We start from the raw sequence: 19,326 nt of genomic DNA on the forward strand, positions 1-19,326 counted from the left end.
TTTTTTGAGGGGACAGTGGGTTGGGGTTTTTTTGCCCTCCCCCTTCAATTTAAAGAAAAGAGCGGCAGAAAGCCGTTCCTTGGTGAACTAGAGGCGAAACGACGGGGCATTGGATCGCTTCTTCTGCCCCCGTGATCTGTGCCCTGAGCAAAGTGCAGGCTCCTCAGCACGGCTGCAAAAATACCAACGTATCTTCGGGAATCGGAAAAAAATAGCCTTCGGGCACGGTATGCACCCGTGGTGCCTTATTCTGCAGTGCGTGCTTGCCATCGGCCATTTTTAGCGGGAAAAGAAAAAAAAAATCTTCCGCTCTTAAAAAGATCGTAAAGTCATGCAGGGGCACGAAGTACAGTTGAACTTTCCTGTTGCTCTGTAAGGGCCCTTTTAAATAAGGAAATTAACGAGTTTCATGGATCTTTTAAACTCGAGTATGTATGTGAGTGATTAACACACATCTGCCTGTAAGCCCTGTGTATTCCACCTGCGTGAATGTGTTGCGTGTATGTATACGTGTTCGTGCACAGACACAAAAAGTGTAACCGACAAACAAAGCCGAAATAAATAACACCGCTCAACACCGAGTAGTGCTGCGTACAGGACCGTTTAATAGTTGAACACAAGGATTGGGGTTTTTTTTTAAGCCATCCTCTTTGATATTTTGCTGTTGAATAACAACAGGCATTTAATTACACATAAGTGTGATGAAACTACAGTGGTAGTTTCTAACTACACACAGTAGTACTAACTACACATAGTAGTACGAACATTGGGTAAAGGATGGAAATCTCCCAGGAAAAACAAAGGCAATGCGTGTGAAAAGATTCAGATTTATAACCAGGCTCGGTCATTTGGTTTTGTTTACTAATGTCCGTTTTAGAGACCCGGAAAGCTGTCTTAAAAATACCGAGCTCGTTGCCCACATCTTCTGAAGGAGCGGGGTATCTCCAAATGTTAAAACTGGGCGGTAGCTAAACGATTACCGACTGGTTTCTCACACGAATAGCTTTCCCTGAATACGTCTACACAAAACATTCGCAGTAGTTCCCAAATCGTCATCTCGGTCAGTGTTAAATATTTTAAGACTCTCTAAGTTGAGTTGGGTGATGAGGGGAGAAGATTTGAAGATGAACTAGATTTGTAAACAGGATGGCTAAGGTGTTCACTATTTCGGACGGCTAGATAAAAGAATCTCAACGTAGCAGTAAAATGCGAAGCTCTCCAGGAGTGTGCGATAATGAACAAAATCAGTACCGTCGTGAACAGGACAAGTATCTGATGCAGATCAAGGCAGTGGCTTGCAGAGCAGTGAGCAAGCCGCTAAGGGAAACAGAGCGTTCTCACTTCCATAAACCGCATCAAGTTAACAATAAACGCAGCGAGGAAACGACGAATTTTTTTTCGGTCGCCCCCGAGCACCGGAGGACCGTTTGCTGCTTGTCCTCCGACCGCCGGGGAGCCTGCGGAGGAGGGAGGACGAGGAGCGCTCCCCGCGGCCGTCTTTGGGTTCTTTCCGCTTTTCCTTAGAAAATTCAGCAGCGTGCGTCGCCTCGCAGAAGCAGGACTCGGGGCGCCCGGGCTGTGCGGGAGGAGCTCCGGGGCAGAGGGAGGGGGGACGGCCCGGCGCGGGCCGCGGAGATGCGCGCAGGGGGCGAGGGGAGAGGGTGGCGGCGGGGGGAGGCGGGGGTCGGCTGCCGCGGGGCCTGGGGCGCTGCGGCGGGGCGGCCGGCGGCGGGTCAGCGCGCAGCCCCCTCCGCGGCCGGCCCGGCTGCCGCGGCGGCGGCGGCGGGCGGCGGCGGGTGGCGCAGGTAGCGGCCCACCGGTCCGTGGGGGCCGCCCGCCGCCACGTCGAGGGGCAGGCGGCCGCGGCCGTCGGGCAGGTCGAGGCGCGCCCCGGCGCGGTGCAGCGCCGCCAGCGTCTCCAGGAAGCCGGCGCGGGCCGCGTCGTGCGCCGGGAGGCAGCCGGTGCGCGGGTCGGGGCGGTTGGGGTCGGCTCCGCGCTGCAGCAGCAGCTCGGCCACCCGCGGGCTGCCCAGCATCATCACCTGCGGGGAGAGACAGCGTCAGCGCCGCGCCCGCCCGCGCCGCGGAGCACCGCGGAGCACCGCGGCCGCGGAGAGCCGGGGGCGGCGGCCGGGGGGCTGCGGGGCTGGGGCGTCCGTGGGGCAAAATTTTCCGGTGCCGGCTGCTCGTGGCTGCGACCGGCGTAAACGCGCGCGGCTGTACTCGGCGACCCTCGCGGGTCCCCTCCAGCCTGAGATACCCCTCTGTGCCCTGTGACCGCCTAAAACGTGAGCCACCACGCGTGTGATGTCCAGACGAGGCACCACATAGGTGCGTGCTCTCTTCCACGGTTTATAGCGTTTATACGCATCCCGTGGTATATACGGTACTTGCGGTCTGTTTATAGACACACACACACACGGGCGCGAGCACACGTACATATACTCAGGTATATTATATATATGCGCGTACATATATATATACACACACACAATATACAAGCCATTTGGATATACCATTTATACGTACCATTTATTATACTGTAAATTGTGTGCGTGTATATACCTATATATACACATATATAGGTGTGTATATGTGTATATGTATATATGTGTGTGTATATATGTATATTTGTATATGTATGTGTGTATATGTGTGTATGTATGTGTATATCTATCTATGTGTATATATGTATACGTGTGGGTATATACGTGTACATGTATATGTGTGTATGTACATACACACATATATACCCACGCATATACATATATGCACGTATATGGATATACACATATATACATACATACACACATATACATATACACATATACACACATATATACATATAGATGCTCACCCAGAGCCTATGTACCCTGTGACAGCCCTGAGGAGCCGTGCGTTAAGCCCCCGCGCCCTGGCCTGCGCTACCGACGCACCAGCGAGCAGCGCAGCCGCAGCACCCCGACGGCGGCCGGGCCGGGCGGCTGGGTGTGACGGCCCTGGCAGGGGTTCAGCTCTTCTGGGTGCCCGGGGGGCATTTCTCCCCTCCCCAGCTCGGGATCAATCGCTTCTCTCTCTCTCAGCTCCGGCTAAACCTGTGCTGCTTCTCACAGGAACGAGGAAAGCTGCTGAGCGCCCATGGGTAGTGGACAAAACTTTTCCTGCTGAACCCCTAATGCCACTCTGCAGCTGAGCCAAAAGCAGAAACTTCTGGCAAGGTCTGATCACGCACGATTGAACAAAACCAAAACAAAATCAACCAAACAAAAACAACAAACAAGCAAAAAAGAGAAAATTACACTTGGGGTTTTACTTCCCGCATTCTCCTGCTCATTTTCAATGGAATTTTAACCTCCATAAACTGAATCTTAACACTGTAGAAGATACCTTGAGACAATAGGTTTTCTCTCTATTTTCTTTCTCGAGAAAATTTGGTTATGGGCTACAGATATTTGGTTTTATTTAAAATATAAGTGTGAAAATGCTTATAAATGTCATAATTTATAAATTCCTATAGAGGTTAAGTTTTTCAGAAAGATAAAGAGAGTCTACATGTCAGAGTGGCAGCCATTTTGCAAAGTGCTGGTAAGGGAAACAGAACTCAGTCTCACTCTGAAATGAGGGGAGGAAAGAGAAAAATTACAACAATTTTGAGACCCTTTTCATCTGGAATTTGAACCTACAACAGAAACAAAACGAATAACTTTCTAGGTGCCTTTCTCAGTAACTTACGTAAGTAAAATATTTCCTTTTCCATATAAAGTGCAAGGACCGAAATGGCTGTTCAGCTTAGCTGGTGAATCATTACATATATCGCTTCAAATGACAACTCGAGAAAACCTTTTCATGAAATACACAAGTCCAGTTTAGATCACAGGACATTAATCGTTCAATGAGCATTTAAAAGCTTTCAGCTTAAATATGTCGATTAATATAACTCACTTCCAGCTCTCAAAATGCCTGGAAAGCAACTCCACTAGACACTGGTACTTGCAATATCTACCAATGAATACTACCACTATTGATGAATAGCGAATATTAAAAATGCTACTAATAATGGTGATGACTACTAATAAATACCTAGTTTCAAGTTACAATTTCTACTCAGTGACAATTTCTACGCCATCTTCTGTGCTGTTCTTTCACATGAAAATACTAATAAAGGACCCTACTTGGATTTCCTTGGGGAAAAAGACCTGTTAAGGCTATATTTAAAACAAACGAGAAAAGCTGATGGAAGCGCAGTCAGCTCCCTGGACCCATCTGGAAGCGGATTTTGCAGTCCCACTTCTCCTTTTAAGTACCCTCTAGCATAATTCGTTTGCTGCCAGCGGTGCCCCCCTAAACTCCATCTAGTACTCGCAGGAGGGCGAGGGTTCAGCAAAGCGCCTGCCTGCATTCAGGCAGCTGCGGCTGGAGTCCCGTTCCCACCGTAACAAGAAGAATTCGTTCAAAACCCGAAATCCGCCCCCCACCCCCGCCAGCGTGGCAGAGGACGGCTCCCCCTACCCGCCCCCCCACCCGCCGGTGCTCCCTACCTGGAGCGGGGTCCTCCCAAAGGAGTTGGTCCCGTTGGGATCCGCACCCGCGTCCAGGAGCCTCCGCACCTCCTCGCGGTCCCCGCGGGCGGCGGCGCTGCACAGCCGGTCGCCGGAGCCGTCGCCCCGGGAGGACCCCTCCATCGGCCCCCGCCGGCCCGACCCGCACGGCCGCCCCGGCTTTCCGTCTCCCCTGGCCGGGACCTCGCCCGCCGCTGCGCCGCAGCTCCTCCTCCCCGAGGGCAGCCGCCGCCCCCCGGCCCCGAGCCGGCCCCCCCGGGGCAGGCGGCCCCCGGCCCGGCCCTGCGTACCCGCCCTGCGCACACCCCGGGGGGGGCAGGGCGCTGCAGTAGCCCCCCGCCGCCGGCCCAGGCGGGGAGCGGAGCGCGGTGCTGGCGGCTGCCGTGAAATCCGCGACCCTCCCGGGGGGGGCGGCGGGGCGCCCGCAGACCGCTCCGCCAGGTGCCAGCCGGGGGCCGCTCGGCACCCCCGCGGGGGAGCGCCGTGTCACGGCCCCCCAAGAGGGCGCGGCCGGCTGCGGATGGGGCTGCCTGCCTGCCGGGCGCCGTCGGTGCCGGAGGAGGAAGGGCCGGGGACTGCGGCCCTGCGCCCCCCGCCCCTCCCACATTGCGGGGGGTGCCGAGGCAGGGAGGGGGCCGCAGCCCCACCGGCAAACGGCTTCTCCGGGCTTCCCGGGGCTGGCCGCAGCCGCCCCGGCCCGGGCAGGTGGGACGCGCCCCGTGGCTGTCTTGCGTGGGGCGGGCGGGCCGGAGGGGGACCAGAGCCGTAGCGGGGCAGAGAGGGGCGCCCGTGCGAGAGGCGGGTTTGGCCTCTGCCTCCGGAGGGGGGTCCCTGCCCTGCCCCGACCCCCTCCGAACCGTGGGTCTGGGGTCCGTCCCTCCGCCCCGCCGCCAGCCAGGAGCGGGCGGCCCGGATGAGGAAGAGAGCCGTGCCCGCAGGAAGTCTGCGATCCACCTAATGGCACCCGGCAGAAGAGGATCGCTTCGCCCCGGCCCTGCGGGAGCCTCTCGCGGGCAGGAAAACCGCGGCGAGACCCAGCCAGCATAAGGTACGGCTCCAGCCCGGCAGCCAGAGGCTGGGCAGGGCCTCGCCTTGCCGCTGTGAAGGTCGCCAAAAAACAAGCACCTGACTCCTCCCTCTGCTTCCCGCCCTCCCCCTCATCCCTCCTGCACAAAGCGGCTCCCCGCTGCGGGCCCCCGACACCCCATCAAGGGACCCCCCCGTCGAGGGGAGCGGGGGATCGGCCCCAGCGCCCGTGGGGCCGCGCAGCACCCACGACCCGCGGCTTGCAGGTTTCATTCCGCCGCCCCGAAGCCACGGGCAGACCTGGGCAAGGTGAAGGAGGGGGTTTAAGGCTCCCGCATTCCCGCAGGGCAACGCGGAGAGCGGGGCATTTCGGAGCCACCGCCGAGGTCGGACAGTGAAGTGAGCAAATACAGAAAACAGATTAAGGAAGTTTTTTAGTTTTTTTTTTTTTTCTTTTTTTTTTTTCTCCCCCAGTGTCAGTTCCCTAATCTCATCTTTTTAATTGCAGAAAACCGGTGCAATTGCCACAGAAGCAGTATCTGCCGCGCCGATGCACCTTTGTTCCCTTCGGCGTTAATCTCCCCCCCGCCGCGCGGGCACACGAAAGGGGAAAAATGGCGATTTTATGTCTACACGTACCGACGGCCGAAAGGCAGAGGCGTCCTCGGATGGGGAGAAATAAACACAAATTTATCCCGGCGTAGACAAGTCAGAGGTTGCACTGAAATTCCCTCATTTGCGGGCTTTCTGAGCCTCCCTAGGAAAGTTTCTGGGGAAAGTGGCGTTACGAGGGCAGGGTGCGGCGTTTGAAGGGGGCTTGCGTGGGGCGAGGCGCCCGCTGGCAGGGACCTGCGGTGGGCTCCCACGCACCGTGGCCTTGCTGCAGCGCGAGGTGCAGAACGGTCCCCAGGGCTGGCGGGCGATTAAAAAAAATATAAAATTAAAAAAGCAACAAATAAAGTTTAAAAGTGGATTTTTTAAAAAGTCCGTAAAGTCTGAGAAAATAAGAGGAAAGGATGCCCCACCCAAAAGGCAAAGTGACCTCCAGTCCTTCGTGCGCTCTCTGCCATTAATGGTAGCCATGTAGAGATAAATCCAAGGAGAAAACCTCCTTGCTTACGTGTGTCAGGTGTCTTAAAATTTCAAATCAATAGTGAGGCACGGCAGGGTTGCATATTATCGCTGGCTAATCTTGCTTTCTGTGAAATAGTATTGATAGTGGATTTTATGCATCTGTGCGTGTGTGTATAAATATATGTATACCTGTCTTTTTGTGAATATGTAAGTATAAAAAAAATTATACACTCACAAGCCAACATATTTGTAAGTGCAGACGCTACCACAGGAGTCAGAGGGCCTGTCTGCATCTCCATCCCTGCTAAAATCTGTTAAAAGCTAGCAAATCGCAGAATGGTGTAAAACAACAAATCCGGTCCCATGCTAGAGATTTCTGAATCTCCAAATCACTTATGAGGCTACTGGACCATTAAAAAGACACAATTTTAAGTTGCATTATCGAAGTCATACGAATTGTTCCCCCACAAATGAAAATCCTATTTTGCACAATTCTGTTACCAACAAACGACCTCAAATTAATCGAAACATGACAACACACGGTCATATCTGAAGTTACGGAAATAATAGCCGAGTCTGTGCTAATGTGTTTTGAAAACGACTCTTGTATTTTGGGGGAAGGGAGGAGAAACCACTTTCTCTCCCCAAAGAAACCTTATTGTAAAGATATTTTCCCGAAGGAAAAAAAAAATCGACCCACGTTAAGCAGTCTCCCTATCCTACATTCCTCCTCTTATTTCTTTTTAAAGCCACTGTTCAACAATACAGATCTTTGACACTGAAAACAGATCCATTTTAATACTAAGGTACAGCAATCCTGCAAATTGATCTGAGATGTTTTGATAATAGCATACAGGACGGAAAAGGTAATTTTCAGTTACCAAAAGCGGCCATCTTACGCCCTGTTTAAGGCTTAGCAAGTACTACCTTTTTAATGAATTTTTTTTTTTTTTTAAGTATTTCAAAACATTTATGTGAGTTATTTTATCATCTAAGGAGTACTTCGTTAATAAGCATTCGTAGATAAGGGTAATACTCGGTAGTAAGGGGTTAATTAAATACTACAAAGAGACAAAGTATAGAGAACATAATATTGAGATTTTCTCGCCTGTAAATAGGCAAAAAAGGCGCAGGAGGGACAGGGGTGGGGGGTGCAATGGAGAGGTTGCTTGGAAGTAACCTGATTTACTGTTGGGGGAGGAAAAAGAGTTGTTTGGAATTGTGCTAAAAATGAAACAAACCCGATGAAGATAAATAGTTGAACAGTATCTTTCTACTCTTCAGCTTAAAGTATCAGTGTATTTGCAAAGATAATTATCCTCATTACACATATTGGGTAAGAACAAGAAAATTTAGCACCTTAATTTTAGACCTTTAGAATTTATGCATAGAGGTTTCTTTTGAACATAAAAATGACACAACAACAACAACAAAAAAAAGAAACCCAAACCCCAAACCAACCCAACAGCCTGCAATAAAAGAATAAAGAATAAATACTTCGCTTTCTGTTTTCCAAGTCGTGCGATACAAAATTGCGCAGAGCGCATTTCTGAATGTATATATGCTGCCTACATAGCTGTGAAATTATCCCCATATATTTTCACAATTTTCTTAGAAACCTTCCAAAAAATTTTAGATTATGTTATTTCGGTCCCTCATTTTGGGCTACAGAGTCATCAGATAGTAAAACGAGCTAATGGCTCTGGATAATCACCTAGCAGTTTACAAAAAGTAATTAAGCATTCGTCAGGCAAAATATTCCCTTCCTTAAAAAAACAAATAGCGAAGCAAAGACAAATGACAAATAAACACACACACAACAAGGAAAAGCAAATAAAATCTCTCCCATCGTCCGAAGAAATAAACAGGTTTAGCTGTTGCAAGAAAAATCTGCCGCGGCGCGGCCGACCTTCTGCCCGGGTGGGTGGGTGGCTGTCGGATTGCCTCCATCAGCCCGGTTTTGGGTGTCGGTCCCCAACGCACACCCACTCGGAGCTCAGAAACAGCTTCGTGGACACTGTTTCAACAACAGACTCCCTCTCTCTATAATACCGCTCGAGGAGTGTTAAAATTTTCTTTGTTCCGTCTATTTAATCAAGCAATTTAATTCTGAGCAAAGCGTGAGAATAGGACCCGTCTCTCTAAATAGGAAATAAGGGCAAAAAGAGCTGTTTTCTCTTTATTTCCAAAATTATATTTTTTCCCTGAAATAGATTTCCATCCAACCCGAACGTGAGGCCACTCTCTTCCTGCAAACTGTGCCCGAAACACTATGGGTTCGGGGTTTGCTGTCTCCGAGCTGCCAAAATATTAATGTATTACTTTTGTGGCTGTAATGTTGTTACATCCTATTACCGAAGGAGTAAGGTTAGGCAAGAGCCAAAATCTCATATTTTTTTAGATTAAACACACACCCTTGTCTTACCCCTTCCCAGCCCCTTCAGAATCAGATTTTCGGCACATTTCAGTGACTATTTTAGACCTGGCTGGCATTTTATAAGAACTCGATCTACCCGATGACAAGCTCGGGGGGGGGAGCAGCAGTATTTACAGCAAGTGTGGAAATAGAGAGAAAAAAAATAGCTACACTGCCTGATCCACGAGAGGGTTTTGTCGTTGCTACAGCGAATTTACTTGGAGATAATCAGTACCTTCATATTTACATTTTATACTCGAGATTCATGTATTTCAGGTCAGCCAGAGTTTATAGTTTCTTTTTCCCCCATCTAGTGTAAGCTGAAGAAATTAGGCCTACTACAAATGCAAGAAACTAGGGCTTTGAAGGTAACAAGGAAAACTGGATATTGTTTCTGATTTTTATATATATATATATACATATATATACACACACACACACACGCACACTCCCCACATTTGATATTTGAAAAGTGTTGAAAGTGTTCTAACCAGAGACTGGAGCAGGCAAGCTGTGAATTGCTTTATTTCCACACCTTGAATGCTACAGCTTGAAGGGTTTAAATTTTTCAAATATATATGTATATATATACCTATAATATAGTCTCTATTTTTGTATATATTTTCAGGCAAATATTTCTACTTTCCTTCTCTCCTACCTCTGTTCTTCTCCAGTCTGCACTCTGGATTAGAGGAGGTTGTGGACTCCTCTAATGACCCCCTGCGAGGATTTTGCAGAACAATCCTCAAATATTCATCAAAATTAATATTCGCTTTATTTTGCAGCATGTGTCTAATTATGTGTAATGATCGAGGCCTAAGCTGCGCGGTGCAGATCCACAACAACCCGATTTTGCATTCCGCAGTCAGGAAAATGTCTCTGAAAACGCCGGAACCTCGGGTGTCTCTCAAGGTCCTTTATACGTGTGTATTTTAATTACTCTTTCTGACGCTGCTCGGCCGCTCTGACCCTTATTGAGCGTATTTATATAACAGCAAGGGAAGGCAAAGTAGGGCACTGTATTTCACTGTCATTTACAACAGTGGAAAGTAATACACGCTCGGAAAACAGTGGCCATTTTCTCTCTTCAGAGCAATAGTTATGTTCCTTGCTGGCAAGGAATCGGCTGCAAATGTTGGTAAGGGGTGGTGGGTTTGTTTTTTCTAAAAGAGCCATAGAGAAAACGAAAAGAAAAACTTCTCAAGGGGGAAAAAGAAGGGCAGAAATAAGTTACTGTAACTTTTCAAGAACCCGTCGTTTTCTGCTGCGTTTAAAAAAACCAACCAAACAAACAAACAAAAAACAACAACACACACCAGAAAGAATAACCCCCACGCCTGTGCAAACCTCACGTGTTCCCGCTGCAATCCGAGCATGTGGCGCGGAGAGGGCTCCGCGGCGCTGCGCGACCGGGGCCGGGCTGCGCCACCGGGGCCGGGCTGCCGCGGGGAGCAGGCGCCCCGATCGCCCGGGACGGCCGCCGCCGCCTCCCGCTCCCGCTCCCGCCGCCCCGTCGGGCCGTCCGCGACGTGGGGGCCGCCCCCCGCAGCCCCCCACAGCCGCGCTCCCCGGGGCCCTACCTGGGCCGGGGGCTCCCGCGGCGCCTCCGCCGCAGGACCAGCAGCAGGGCCAGGCGCAGCGGCCAGCGCCGCCCCAGCGCCCCGACGACGCCGCGGAGGATGCGCCAGCCCAGCGCCCGGGCCCGGCGCAGGCTGCGGGCGCGCCGAAAGCGGACGGTGCACCTTATCCGTGGGGTCATGGGTGCGGGGCAGCCCCCGCCGTGCCGCGCTAGAAATACCTCCCCGGCGGGGCCCCACCGGTGAGTCGGCCCTCTCACCCTCCATTCATTGGAGAGGACTTTCTTTCTTTTTTTTTCCCCCTCTTCTTCTTTTTTTTCTTTTCCGTTTGACTAATTTCGACTCCCCGCTTCGCCTTACCTCCCTCCCCCCTCTCCTCCTCTCCCCCCTCCCTCCTCTGCTCCCCCCCCCTCTGCCCTTAAACGCCTCCCATGATGATGGCTCCCGCCTCGAAAGCGGGCGCAGGAGGACCGGCGGCGGGGGATGGGGGCGGGGGAGGCCGCCGGCTCCTCTCCCCTCCCACCGGCTCGCCCCGAGGAGCACCACCACCAAACGGGCGTGGAGGCCGGCCAATCGCAGGGCGCTCCCCTGCTTTCAAATAAAGCCTTGACGACATGTCCTTGCCCTCCTCCCCCGTCTGTCCCCTCCAAACACGCCGCCTCCCGCTCCATTTGCTGGGGGGGGGGGGGGGGGGGGCAGTGTATTTTGTTTTTTTTTTCCTTGTAATTGGTTGGTTTTGGACCCCGCTGCCCTCGGGACCCCCTCGGCGGGGAGGGGGCTGCGGCGGCCCGGCGCAGCGCGACCCCGCCCGTCCCCCCGGGGGCCGCCTTGGTGGCCCGGAGGGGCGGCTAGCGGATCCCTGCCGCTTTAACAGCGCAGGCCAGTATTGGCCCGGGCGAGCAGCTATTTCCTTGTCACATGGTCATTTGAACGCGACGCGGGGCCGTTGCGTAGCGGAGCGAAAAAAAAAAAAAAACAACAACAAAAAAAAGCGGATCTCGTCTCCCCCCGCCGGTAACCGAAACGGGTGATTAACTGTTTCCTCTCCCTCGACCCTCTCCCCGGCCGTGCTCCGCGGTGCCGGACCGCTTTGTTTTCCGTTTGAAGGGTGAGATTTTGGAGCGGGGGTGGGGGGGGGGGGAGCGGCGGAGGAGCGCTGAAAAGCCCGGAGCAACCTGCCGGCGCTCCCCTCCCGGGCCGGCTCCAGGCGCTGCGGCGGGGACGGCCGGAGGGGTGCTGAGCCCCCCGACAGCCGGTGCTGAGCGAGGCCCGCCACCCGGCAGAGGATCTCTATCCTCTGGTGGACCCGCTATCCACCGTCCCCCCCGCTCCCCGGGAAACCCCTCTGCCTGCGCACCCCCCCTCCCGGGGCGCGGGGTACCTCCGTGCGAGGCGCGGGAAAGGGTGATGGGCAAGGAGGGTGTCGGTCCTGCGGGCGCATCTTCGCCCTTCCCGGGCGCGGCGGGGAAGCATGGCACGGCACGGCTCGGCACGGCTGGTCGCGGCTCGGCGCGGAGCTGAGGGTGCGCAGGGACTGCAGGGAGCCGGCGGGGAAGGCTCCGGAGAGGGGAGGCAGCGCGACAGTCCCTGGGAGGGCTGGTGAATATAGGCGTATGCAACACCCCCCCCCGTAACAAACACCTCCTTCTCTCGGCTGGACAAACAGTCCTAACACCGATGTCAATAGACGTTTCCTTCTGCCTGGGCACGGAGTGACCTTAACAGCAGTGCTAATAAAGAAGAGCCTGTAATGTTTTCTGCTGGACTGAGCCCGATTTCAAGCCTGGGAAATGAGTGAGTGAAAACAGCCATTTCGAAATGAAAGCAGCTCTTCGAGAGATGCTTCTTTTTTTTTTTTTTCCCCTTTTTCTTTTCCCCTCCCGTGGCGACTCCTCCCCGACAGGCAAGGCAAAAATGAGAGAAATGAATGCCTGCCTGGGTGCACGATGCAGGTGCCGGAGTGACAGTGGGAGGAGGATGAAGTGACAGTTTTGGCAATAGAAACCAATACCCACCAACGCTGAATGCATGGCCGAGCCGGGCCCGAGGAGCATCTCGCCAATCTTGCCGTGCACAGGGCACAAGCCCTGCTGCAGAGGGTTGTGTGTGTGTGCATGCGTGTGTGTATGCGTGCGTGTGTGCACATGTACTCAATTACAGCTGCCATATTAACAATAAGAAGCGTGAGTTATCTGCCACGTTAAAAGTAATGTTTTTAGGACTTTCTTGAAATATGTATTGCTGCTGCAGTTTGCTGTTAACAATTACTATTCTTCTTTTCAGGGAGGGATCTAAGCCCCAGAGCCAGCGCTACTGCCAGAAGAAAAAGTGCCTGTGGAAGCTCCTGTGGCTGAGCGGGATCGCATTGGGGACCCCCATCCTCCCACGGGGTGAGTAGTCCCCACTATGGGCCTGGCCCGGGGAGGGGGTCCGGACCTGTGGTGTGAGGCAGATCTATAGTAATTGGGCATTTAGCCCTGCTGGGTTTTGAGAGCATATTCTGCTCGTTTGGTGCAGTCAGCCTAGGAAAGTCTGTTATTTCCCTGCCCGTTTTATGCATAATCCATATTATTATTATTGTTGTTGTTTCATAAGCTGTAATGGAAATGCTCAAAATTTTAAATCGAATTCTGGTTCTCGGAGAAAATGACCTTTTAAAATAGGAATACTGGTCTAACTAAGGTTGGGAGCGTGGTTTATTAGACCCTTACTTTTCTGTAAGGAGGGTGCTCAGGCTCTAGCCTTGCCCTGTCTCCATGCATGGTCCTGGCTCCATCTTGGTTCCCTCAGGCATGGGGTGCAGGCACTTGACTGCATGTCCCCAGTGTTGTCCTTGGCTTGCTTATGGCTATGCCATGCACTAAGACAGAACACGGTACAATTTCATCAGGTGTTGTCATTGCATATTGTAATTTTATATTTTTTCTATTTAAAGATATGTATAAAATAGATATTCTAGGCATTCTTATACCAAACAAGCATGAATATAGACTAAATGTAATGTGATTTTTTAAAACATATTTTATACGCATATAATATGGTTATAATTAAACATAAGTGTATTACGTATAAAAATAATTGATAAGCAAATACGTAGGCTTGATACATAATCATAATGTTTTTATATATAGGCATATTATGTATATTTTTATCTAGGTATTACATACCTGTATTATGTACAGAAACGGCATAACTTCATATTTAGAGCGTGCCAGCTTATACGAAGAAATTATAAAGCACGCATTGCATAAAATTGTGTTGTAATAAATTACATATTCCCACACGTTATATAAAAGTATATATATTATTTTTAATGTTTATATATGAAATATGTAGGAGTTGGACGCTGTGTAGGAACGTGAAATGGAGAGAAATGCTTTTCCCCTGTAACTCTCTACGGGTAGCTCTGCAAAGTGCCCCGCGTTTGCGCCGGGGAAGGAGACCCGAGCTCTCCCGCTGCCCCGCCTTGCTTCCCCTTCTCCGTCCCCAGCGCGGGATGTGTGGCCTCCGGGGAGGGATGCAGGGGCTGGAAGCGCTGTCCTCGCCGCCCGCCTCACCGCCCTGCCCGCGGCTGCCCGGCCCCTTTCCGCAGCGCAGCCGTGGTGGTTCGGGACTCGCCGCGGCGGGAGCGGCTTTTCCCGGCCGCCCGCTTCCCCTTGGCGGAGGCTGGGCTGCCGCTGCGGCTGTTCCGAGGGATGCTCAGGGCCAGCTTCCGGGCGCCGGGGCAGCCAGTGAAGCACGGACCAGGTCTCGGGTGATTCCTCTACCCTCGCCCGCCCTGCTCCCCCAGCAGCACAGGTGCTGTGGCAGCGGCTCGTCTGTTTCTTTACCAAACGTGCCGCCTTCGAGCAGCTTGGGAGGCCCTGGGGCCGAGCTCGGACCTACGACTTTTCAGTTTTAGTTCCACGCCGCCTTCCTTTTGCAGCCACCGTGATTTCTTCAAAATACTGTTAATCGTACAGTAACTCAGGGAAGGTCATCTGCAAGTTGGTAAAACACCTATGACTTCAAGCGAGGGCGGCATCGGGCTTGCAGAGACACAAATCGCTCTTTATTTTCTCCTTCCAGGTCCCATGTTTACAACCTTCATGAGAAGAGCCATGGATGCGCCACGGGCCCATGCACAGACATGCACAGCATCTTACGTGGTGTTAAGAAGGTATTTGCCAAAGCCGCAATCGCACCAGGAAGCCCCAGTTCCCCGCTGTCCCAGCCGGTTTTGCTAGGGAGAGGCAGAGGTTGGCTTCAGCGCCCCTTGAGTCCGATTTAACTCGAGTCTGAAATCAAACGGGCGCAGTCGGCTCGGGCCCCGGAAAGCCCGGAGCCTCTCCCATCCCCTGCAGACGGAGGGCTGGGAAGTGCGAGTGGGGAGCCCCGGGAGGAGGGTAAACAGAAAGCCCAGACGCGGTCCTGTCAAAACACGAAGGGTTTATTGTGCCATCTCTGTGAGGGTGTTTTCCTTCATATTTATTTCTCTTCACAGTGTCGGGGCTCTCGCGTGAAAAAAGGGGGGCGTGGAGGGGCGTGGGGTTTCAAGTGCAAGACAGCATACAGACACGTGCAAAGTACAGCGTACAAAACAATGCGTATCCCGCTGGTCCTCCGTGCACCCGAGCAGGGAGACGCGATCCGGGGACTACTGAAACCGTGTGCGTGCTGCTCGACTTCGTGCCTCCCGAGGCCGCCGCGGGCAATAAATTAGGGGAGGGGATGGCCCAGGAGGAGGCTAGGCGCGGGGCGGCGGGTGGCGCAGGTAGCGGCCCACCGGTCCGTGGGGGCCGCCCGCCGCCACGTCGAGGGGCAGGCGGCCGCGGCCGTCGGGCAGGTCGAGGCGCGCCCCGGCGCGGTGCAGCGCCGCCAGCGTCTCCAGGAAGCCGGCGCGGGCCGCGTCGTGCGCCGGGAGGCAGCCGGTGCGCGGGTCGGGGCGGTTGGGGTCGGCTCCGCGCTGCAGCAGCAGCTCGGCCACCCGCGGGCTGCCCAGCATCATCACCTGCGGGGAGAGACAGCGTCAGCGCCGCGCCCGCCCCGCTCAGGCTCTCTGGTTTCCCCCGCGGAAAGGGGCGGACAATCCGCGGGAGAGGCCTAGCCATCAGCTCCGGAGGCGCCGCGAACGGCGGAGAGCGCCGACCCGGCGGGGGCGTTTTGCAGCCGGGGGAAACCCCCCTTTCCGCGCCGCGGGACACGGCGGGGCAGGTGGGGCAGAGCGGCGCCGGAGCCCCGTCCGGGCCGGGGCGCGGGACCCGCACCGCGGCTGCTCCGCGACAAGAGCCGGCAAGGGGGCGGCCGGCGCGGGGCGGAGGGACCGGGGAAAGGGGCTCGCCCTTCTGCCGGCGGATCTCCGCAGGAACCGAGGGTAAGTCCCGAGCCGCTTTGCAACGGCCACCGCGGAACCGTGCCGGTGGAGCGGCTCCCGGGGGCTGCCGCCGTCCCGCTCTCAGCCGGGACGCCTTTCCCGGAGGTCCTCGGCAAGGGGACACTCGAGCGCAGGGAGCCTGCCCTCGCTGCAGCGCGGCGCCCGCGCTTCCCTCGCCCTCGGGAGAGACTGAAAACGCGCTTTTAGCCTGACCCCCTGCCCAAGGCAGCACCAAAGTGCCCGGGAGCCCTCCCCCCCGGCCCCGCAGTTTTCTAAGCTGCCTTTCCCCCAGGGCAGTCGGTAGTGCGTTCAGCGCACGGGCTAAATCCCTGCTGCGCAAAGGTGCAGAAAAAAACATGTCGGAGGACGGCAACAGATAGGTGTTTCGAGTGAAATGCTGCACCGACATTTTGTAGGAGAGAGTTTCGCAAGCAGTGGCCGTAAAACTTAAATATAGCTTCTCACATTATTCCAGTTTCGTTTTATTTTGAAAATTTAAGCATCAGCTGGCTCGAACTACCTCGGAAATTAACGCAGCTTTATAAATCCAGTATCTACTACTCCTCCGGGCACTACCTCTATCTATACCGTAAAGTGTGGGCAGACTGAGCCCCACAGGGACTGCTGGCTCTGTACCTGCAGGGTCTGCTGGGCAAGGCTATCGCACCCGGGTGTTTCTGCTCGTAAGGGTCAGTGACTATACCGTGAGGCTCGGTGAATACACTTTTTTCACGGAAGAGGAGAGGAAAAATACTAATAGACGTATAAAGCAGAAGACGAGGTATGACGAAAGGGTAATTCTTTCTGAAAAGGTGTCTCGTTGCTTTTTATTGCACGTTTATTGCGAGATGAGCATTAAAGTTCTCGGTTTTGAGTCATCCTATCTCAGTTGGTTAAAATAAAGTCAAGGGTTGCTAAGACTAAAACCTCTCTGTTGCGGCCGTCGTAGACTTTCGAGAAAGGGGAGAGGAACCGCCGCGCCGCGCCGCTTCGACAGCAGCCGAGGGCAGCCGTCGCGGGCGGCCGGCGCCGGGAGGCTGACCCGGGGCTGCCGCCGCCGTTCCTCGGGCGCGGAGCGGCCGCTGCCCCCGCCCCGCCGCCCGCTCGCCCCGGCCTCCCTACCTGGATGGGGGTCCGGCCGTAGGAGTTGACGGCGTTGGGGTCCGCCGCGCCGTCCAGCAGCTCCCTCAGGCGCTGCAGGTCGCCGCGGGCCGCGGCGCTGGCCAGCTCGTCCGCCGCCGTGCCGCCCGTCCGCCGCGCCATGCCCCGGCCCGCCCCGGCCTCACACCCGCCGGCGGCCGGGCGCCGCCAGCGCTGCAGCCGCCGCTCGGCCGCCCCGCGCTGCCCGGGGCTGGCGGCGATCCCGGCCCGCGGGGGGCGCCCTGCCCATGGGAGCGCCCGGCCCCGCCGCTCCGCGCCCCCGGCAGCCCCGGCAGCCCCGGCAGCCCCGGCAGCCCCGGCAGCCCCGGCCCGGAGGTGCCTGCGCGCTGCTGTCGCCGGGGCCGCCGCCACCTGCGAGGACGCGGCGGAGCCTCGCGCCGCCGGTTTTCTCCGCACAGCCGGTGCCGCTCCGCCCCGGCCCGGCCCGGCCCCGCGGGCCCCGCCTCGCCCGTGCGCCACTGTCGCCGTCACGGCGGCGGAGCGCAGCGGCCGCGGCCGGCCCCCGGCCTCCGGCCTTGCCCCGACGGGGCGGAGCCCCCCGCGCTGCCCGCTGAGGGCCGGGAGGGCCGGGCTGCCGGGCGGGCGTCCGGCGGCGGGGCGGGCTCTCCATATTTTTGGGGTTTTTTTTTGTTTGTTTTGGTTTTTTGTTTGTTTGGTTTTGTTTGTTTGTTTGTTTTTCCGGCCCGCTCTGAAGGGCAGCGGCGTCTTAACCAGCGCCTGACCTCGCCGAGAGGAGAGGAGGCCGGGGGGAAGGGTAGAAGCAAAGGGAGCAAGGGGAACAAAAGGCTGTACTTAACGAGAACGGGTTCGCCCTTAGCGAGAGCGGGCCCGGGACCGCGGGCCTGGTGTCGAGGGGGCCCCGCGCCCGTCCCGGCGCTGCCTCCCCGCCCTCTCCAGACACCCGCCGGTACCCGAGGCCTCGGTGGCCGCCCTTCTTTCCCCTTCTCCTAGGCCGAACTGCGAGCTCTTCCGAGCTTGTTTAGTTGGCACAGACGCTTAGTAATAGGCAACGGGCGCAGCGAGACTTCCCGGAGACACGAGCCGCGGCTGCGACGCCTCTCTCCGCCCTCCGCCTGAATCGGCTGTTTTTCCTTTCCTTTTTTTTTTTTTAAATAAAAGAATGCCACAAGCCGAGACTTTGAACCCGTCCTCCAAACAAAGGCCGCAGAGGACGGGCAAGCCCTCCTCGGCAGGGCAAGGCGCTCGCGCCGCCCCGCGCACGCCGCGCGGCGAGCGCCCATCCCCGTGCTGAGCGGCGGCTGGGGGCGGGATGCGGCGGGGCGGGGCGGCGGGGCGGGGGGGGCACGGGCGGCGGCAGCACCACGGACAGCTCCCCCCGGCCGCGCCGCGCCGCCCGCCGGGCCGGGGCCCCCCGCCGCCCCCCCGGTCTCCGCCGCCTCTTGCCACCCGCCGCTCCGCAGGAAAAGAAGTCCCGGGGCTGACAGGAGCCACATCCTTCGCCGAACCCACCGCATCGCCGCCTCGGCGGAGCGCGGCGGCGGGCGATCCTCCTCTGCGTCTTGAAGGTCGCCTTGTGAACCCCGCTGTACCCACCCATGAATGGATCGCCTGCGCGACAAAGGCAGTTAAATGTTTCTTGGGTCTGACTGCCCGTGGTGCTGTGCGACGGCTCAGAGGAAGTAAGAGCTCCACGCTTTTTCATTCGGGTACCTTTCACGATGATGTTTCTTGAGGTTTATAAATGCCCTTGCTTCTTTCACTGTGTGGTGTCACGAGTGACCTATTTCCTCACCTTCGCGCACGGACGTGACCTTTGTCAGATACAGGGGATCTCTAAGCTCATTCTCTTGGGGAGTTTGCCATCATAATTCTACTCCATATCACCATTCTCTGCTTTTTAATCCTTTGCTAATCATGCCGCCCGCTTGTTTACCTGCATCTTTACCTGAAACAATTAGCACATATTATCAAAACAATGACATTACTTCCTTAGCCTAATTCTTTAGAAAGGTACAGCTATACTACCAAGAAGGCTCTCTGTTTTCAGCACCAAATGGTGCAGGCAATTTCCACCAGCAGCAAACAGAAGAATGCTAACTGGCGTGGCCAATGAAGGCAGCGAAGCCAATGAAAACTGTCTATGCAAAGGTTAAGTTTGTGGTTTTATTTGCAACGCTTGGCATGTTCCTATAATCGAAT

At 55.3% G+C, this 19,326-nt stretch overlaps 2 protein-coding genes across 3 annotated transcripts; both read right to left on the reverse strand.

Moving 5' to 3' along the window:
* Positions 1-581: 581 nt before the first annotated feature.
* Positions 582-12,246, reverse strand: LOC140651258 (cyclin-dependent kinase 4 inhibitor B-like). 2 transcript variants are annotated; one of them, XM_072860523.1, is made up of 2 exons: positions 12,034-12,246; positions 582-2,042 (listed from the first exon to the last, which is right to left on the reverse strand). In XM_072860523.1, exons 1-2 carry the CDS (start codon positions 12,091-12,093, stop codon positions 1,734-1,736), a joined length of 369 nt encoding a protein of 122 aa, XP_072716624.1. In that variant the 5' UTR covers positions 12,094-12,246; the 3' UTR covers positions 582-1,733. The 2 variants fall into 2 exon arrangements, with proteins under 2 accessions (XP_072716624.1, XP_072716623.1); XM_072860522.1 differs by lacking the exon at positions 12,034-12,246 and adding an exon at positions 4,539-4,766.
* A 2,819-nt stretch (positions 12,247-15,065) lies between these two features.
* Positions 15,066-17,669, reverse strand: CDKN2B (cyclin dependent kinase inhibitor 2B). Its single transcript, XM_072860524.1, has 2 exons — positions 17,128-17,669; positions 15,066-15,642 (listed from the first exon to the last, which is right to left on the reverse strand). Exons 1-2 carry the CDS (start codon positions 17,266-17,268, stop codon positions 15,379-15,381), a joined length of 405 nt encoding a protein of 134 aa, XP_072716625.1. The 5' UTR covers positions 17,269-17,669; the 3' UTR covers positions 15,066-15,378.
* Positions 17,670-19,326: the final 1,657 nt, after the last annotated feature.

Source organism: Ciconia boyciana, chromosome 4 (assembly GCF_034638445.1).
Source record: "Ciconia boyciana chromosome 4, ASM3463844v1, whole genome shotgun sequence".
Classification (NCBI taxonomy): domain Eukaryota; kingdom Metazoa; phylum Chordata; class Aves; order Ciconiiformes; family Ciconiidae; genus Ciconia; species Ciconia boyciana.

Excerpts from the sequence above, each read along its gene's own strand:
- LOC140651258 (XM_072860522.1), bottom strand. The coding sequence starts at position 4,682 with ATGGAGGGGTCCTCCCGGGGCGACGGCTCCGGCGACCGGCTGTGCAGC. Across the intron at positions 2,043-4,538 it reads TTGGGAGGACCCCGCTCCAG|GTGATGATGCTGGGCAGCCC; the intron begins GTAGGGAGCACC and ends CTCTCCCCGCAG.
- CDKN2B (XM_072860524.1), bottom strand. The coding sequence starts at position 17,268 with ATGGCGCGGCGGACGGGCGGCACGGCGGCGGACGAGCTGGCCAGCGCC. Across the intron at positions 15,643-17,127 it reads ACGGCCGGACCCCCATCCAG|GTGATGATGCTGGGCAGCCC; the intron begins GTAGGGAGGCCG and ends CTCTCCCCGCAG.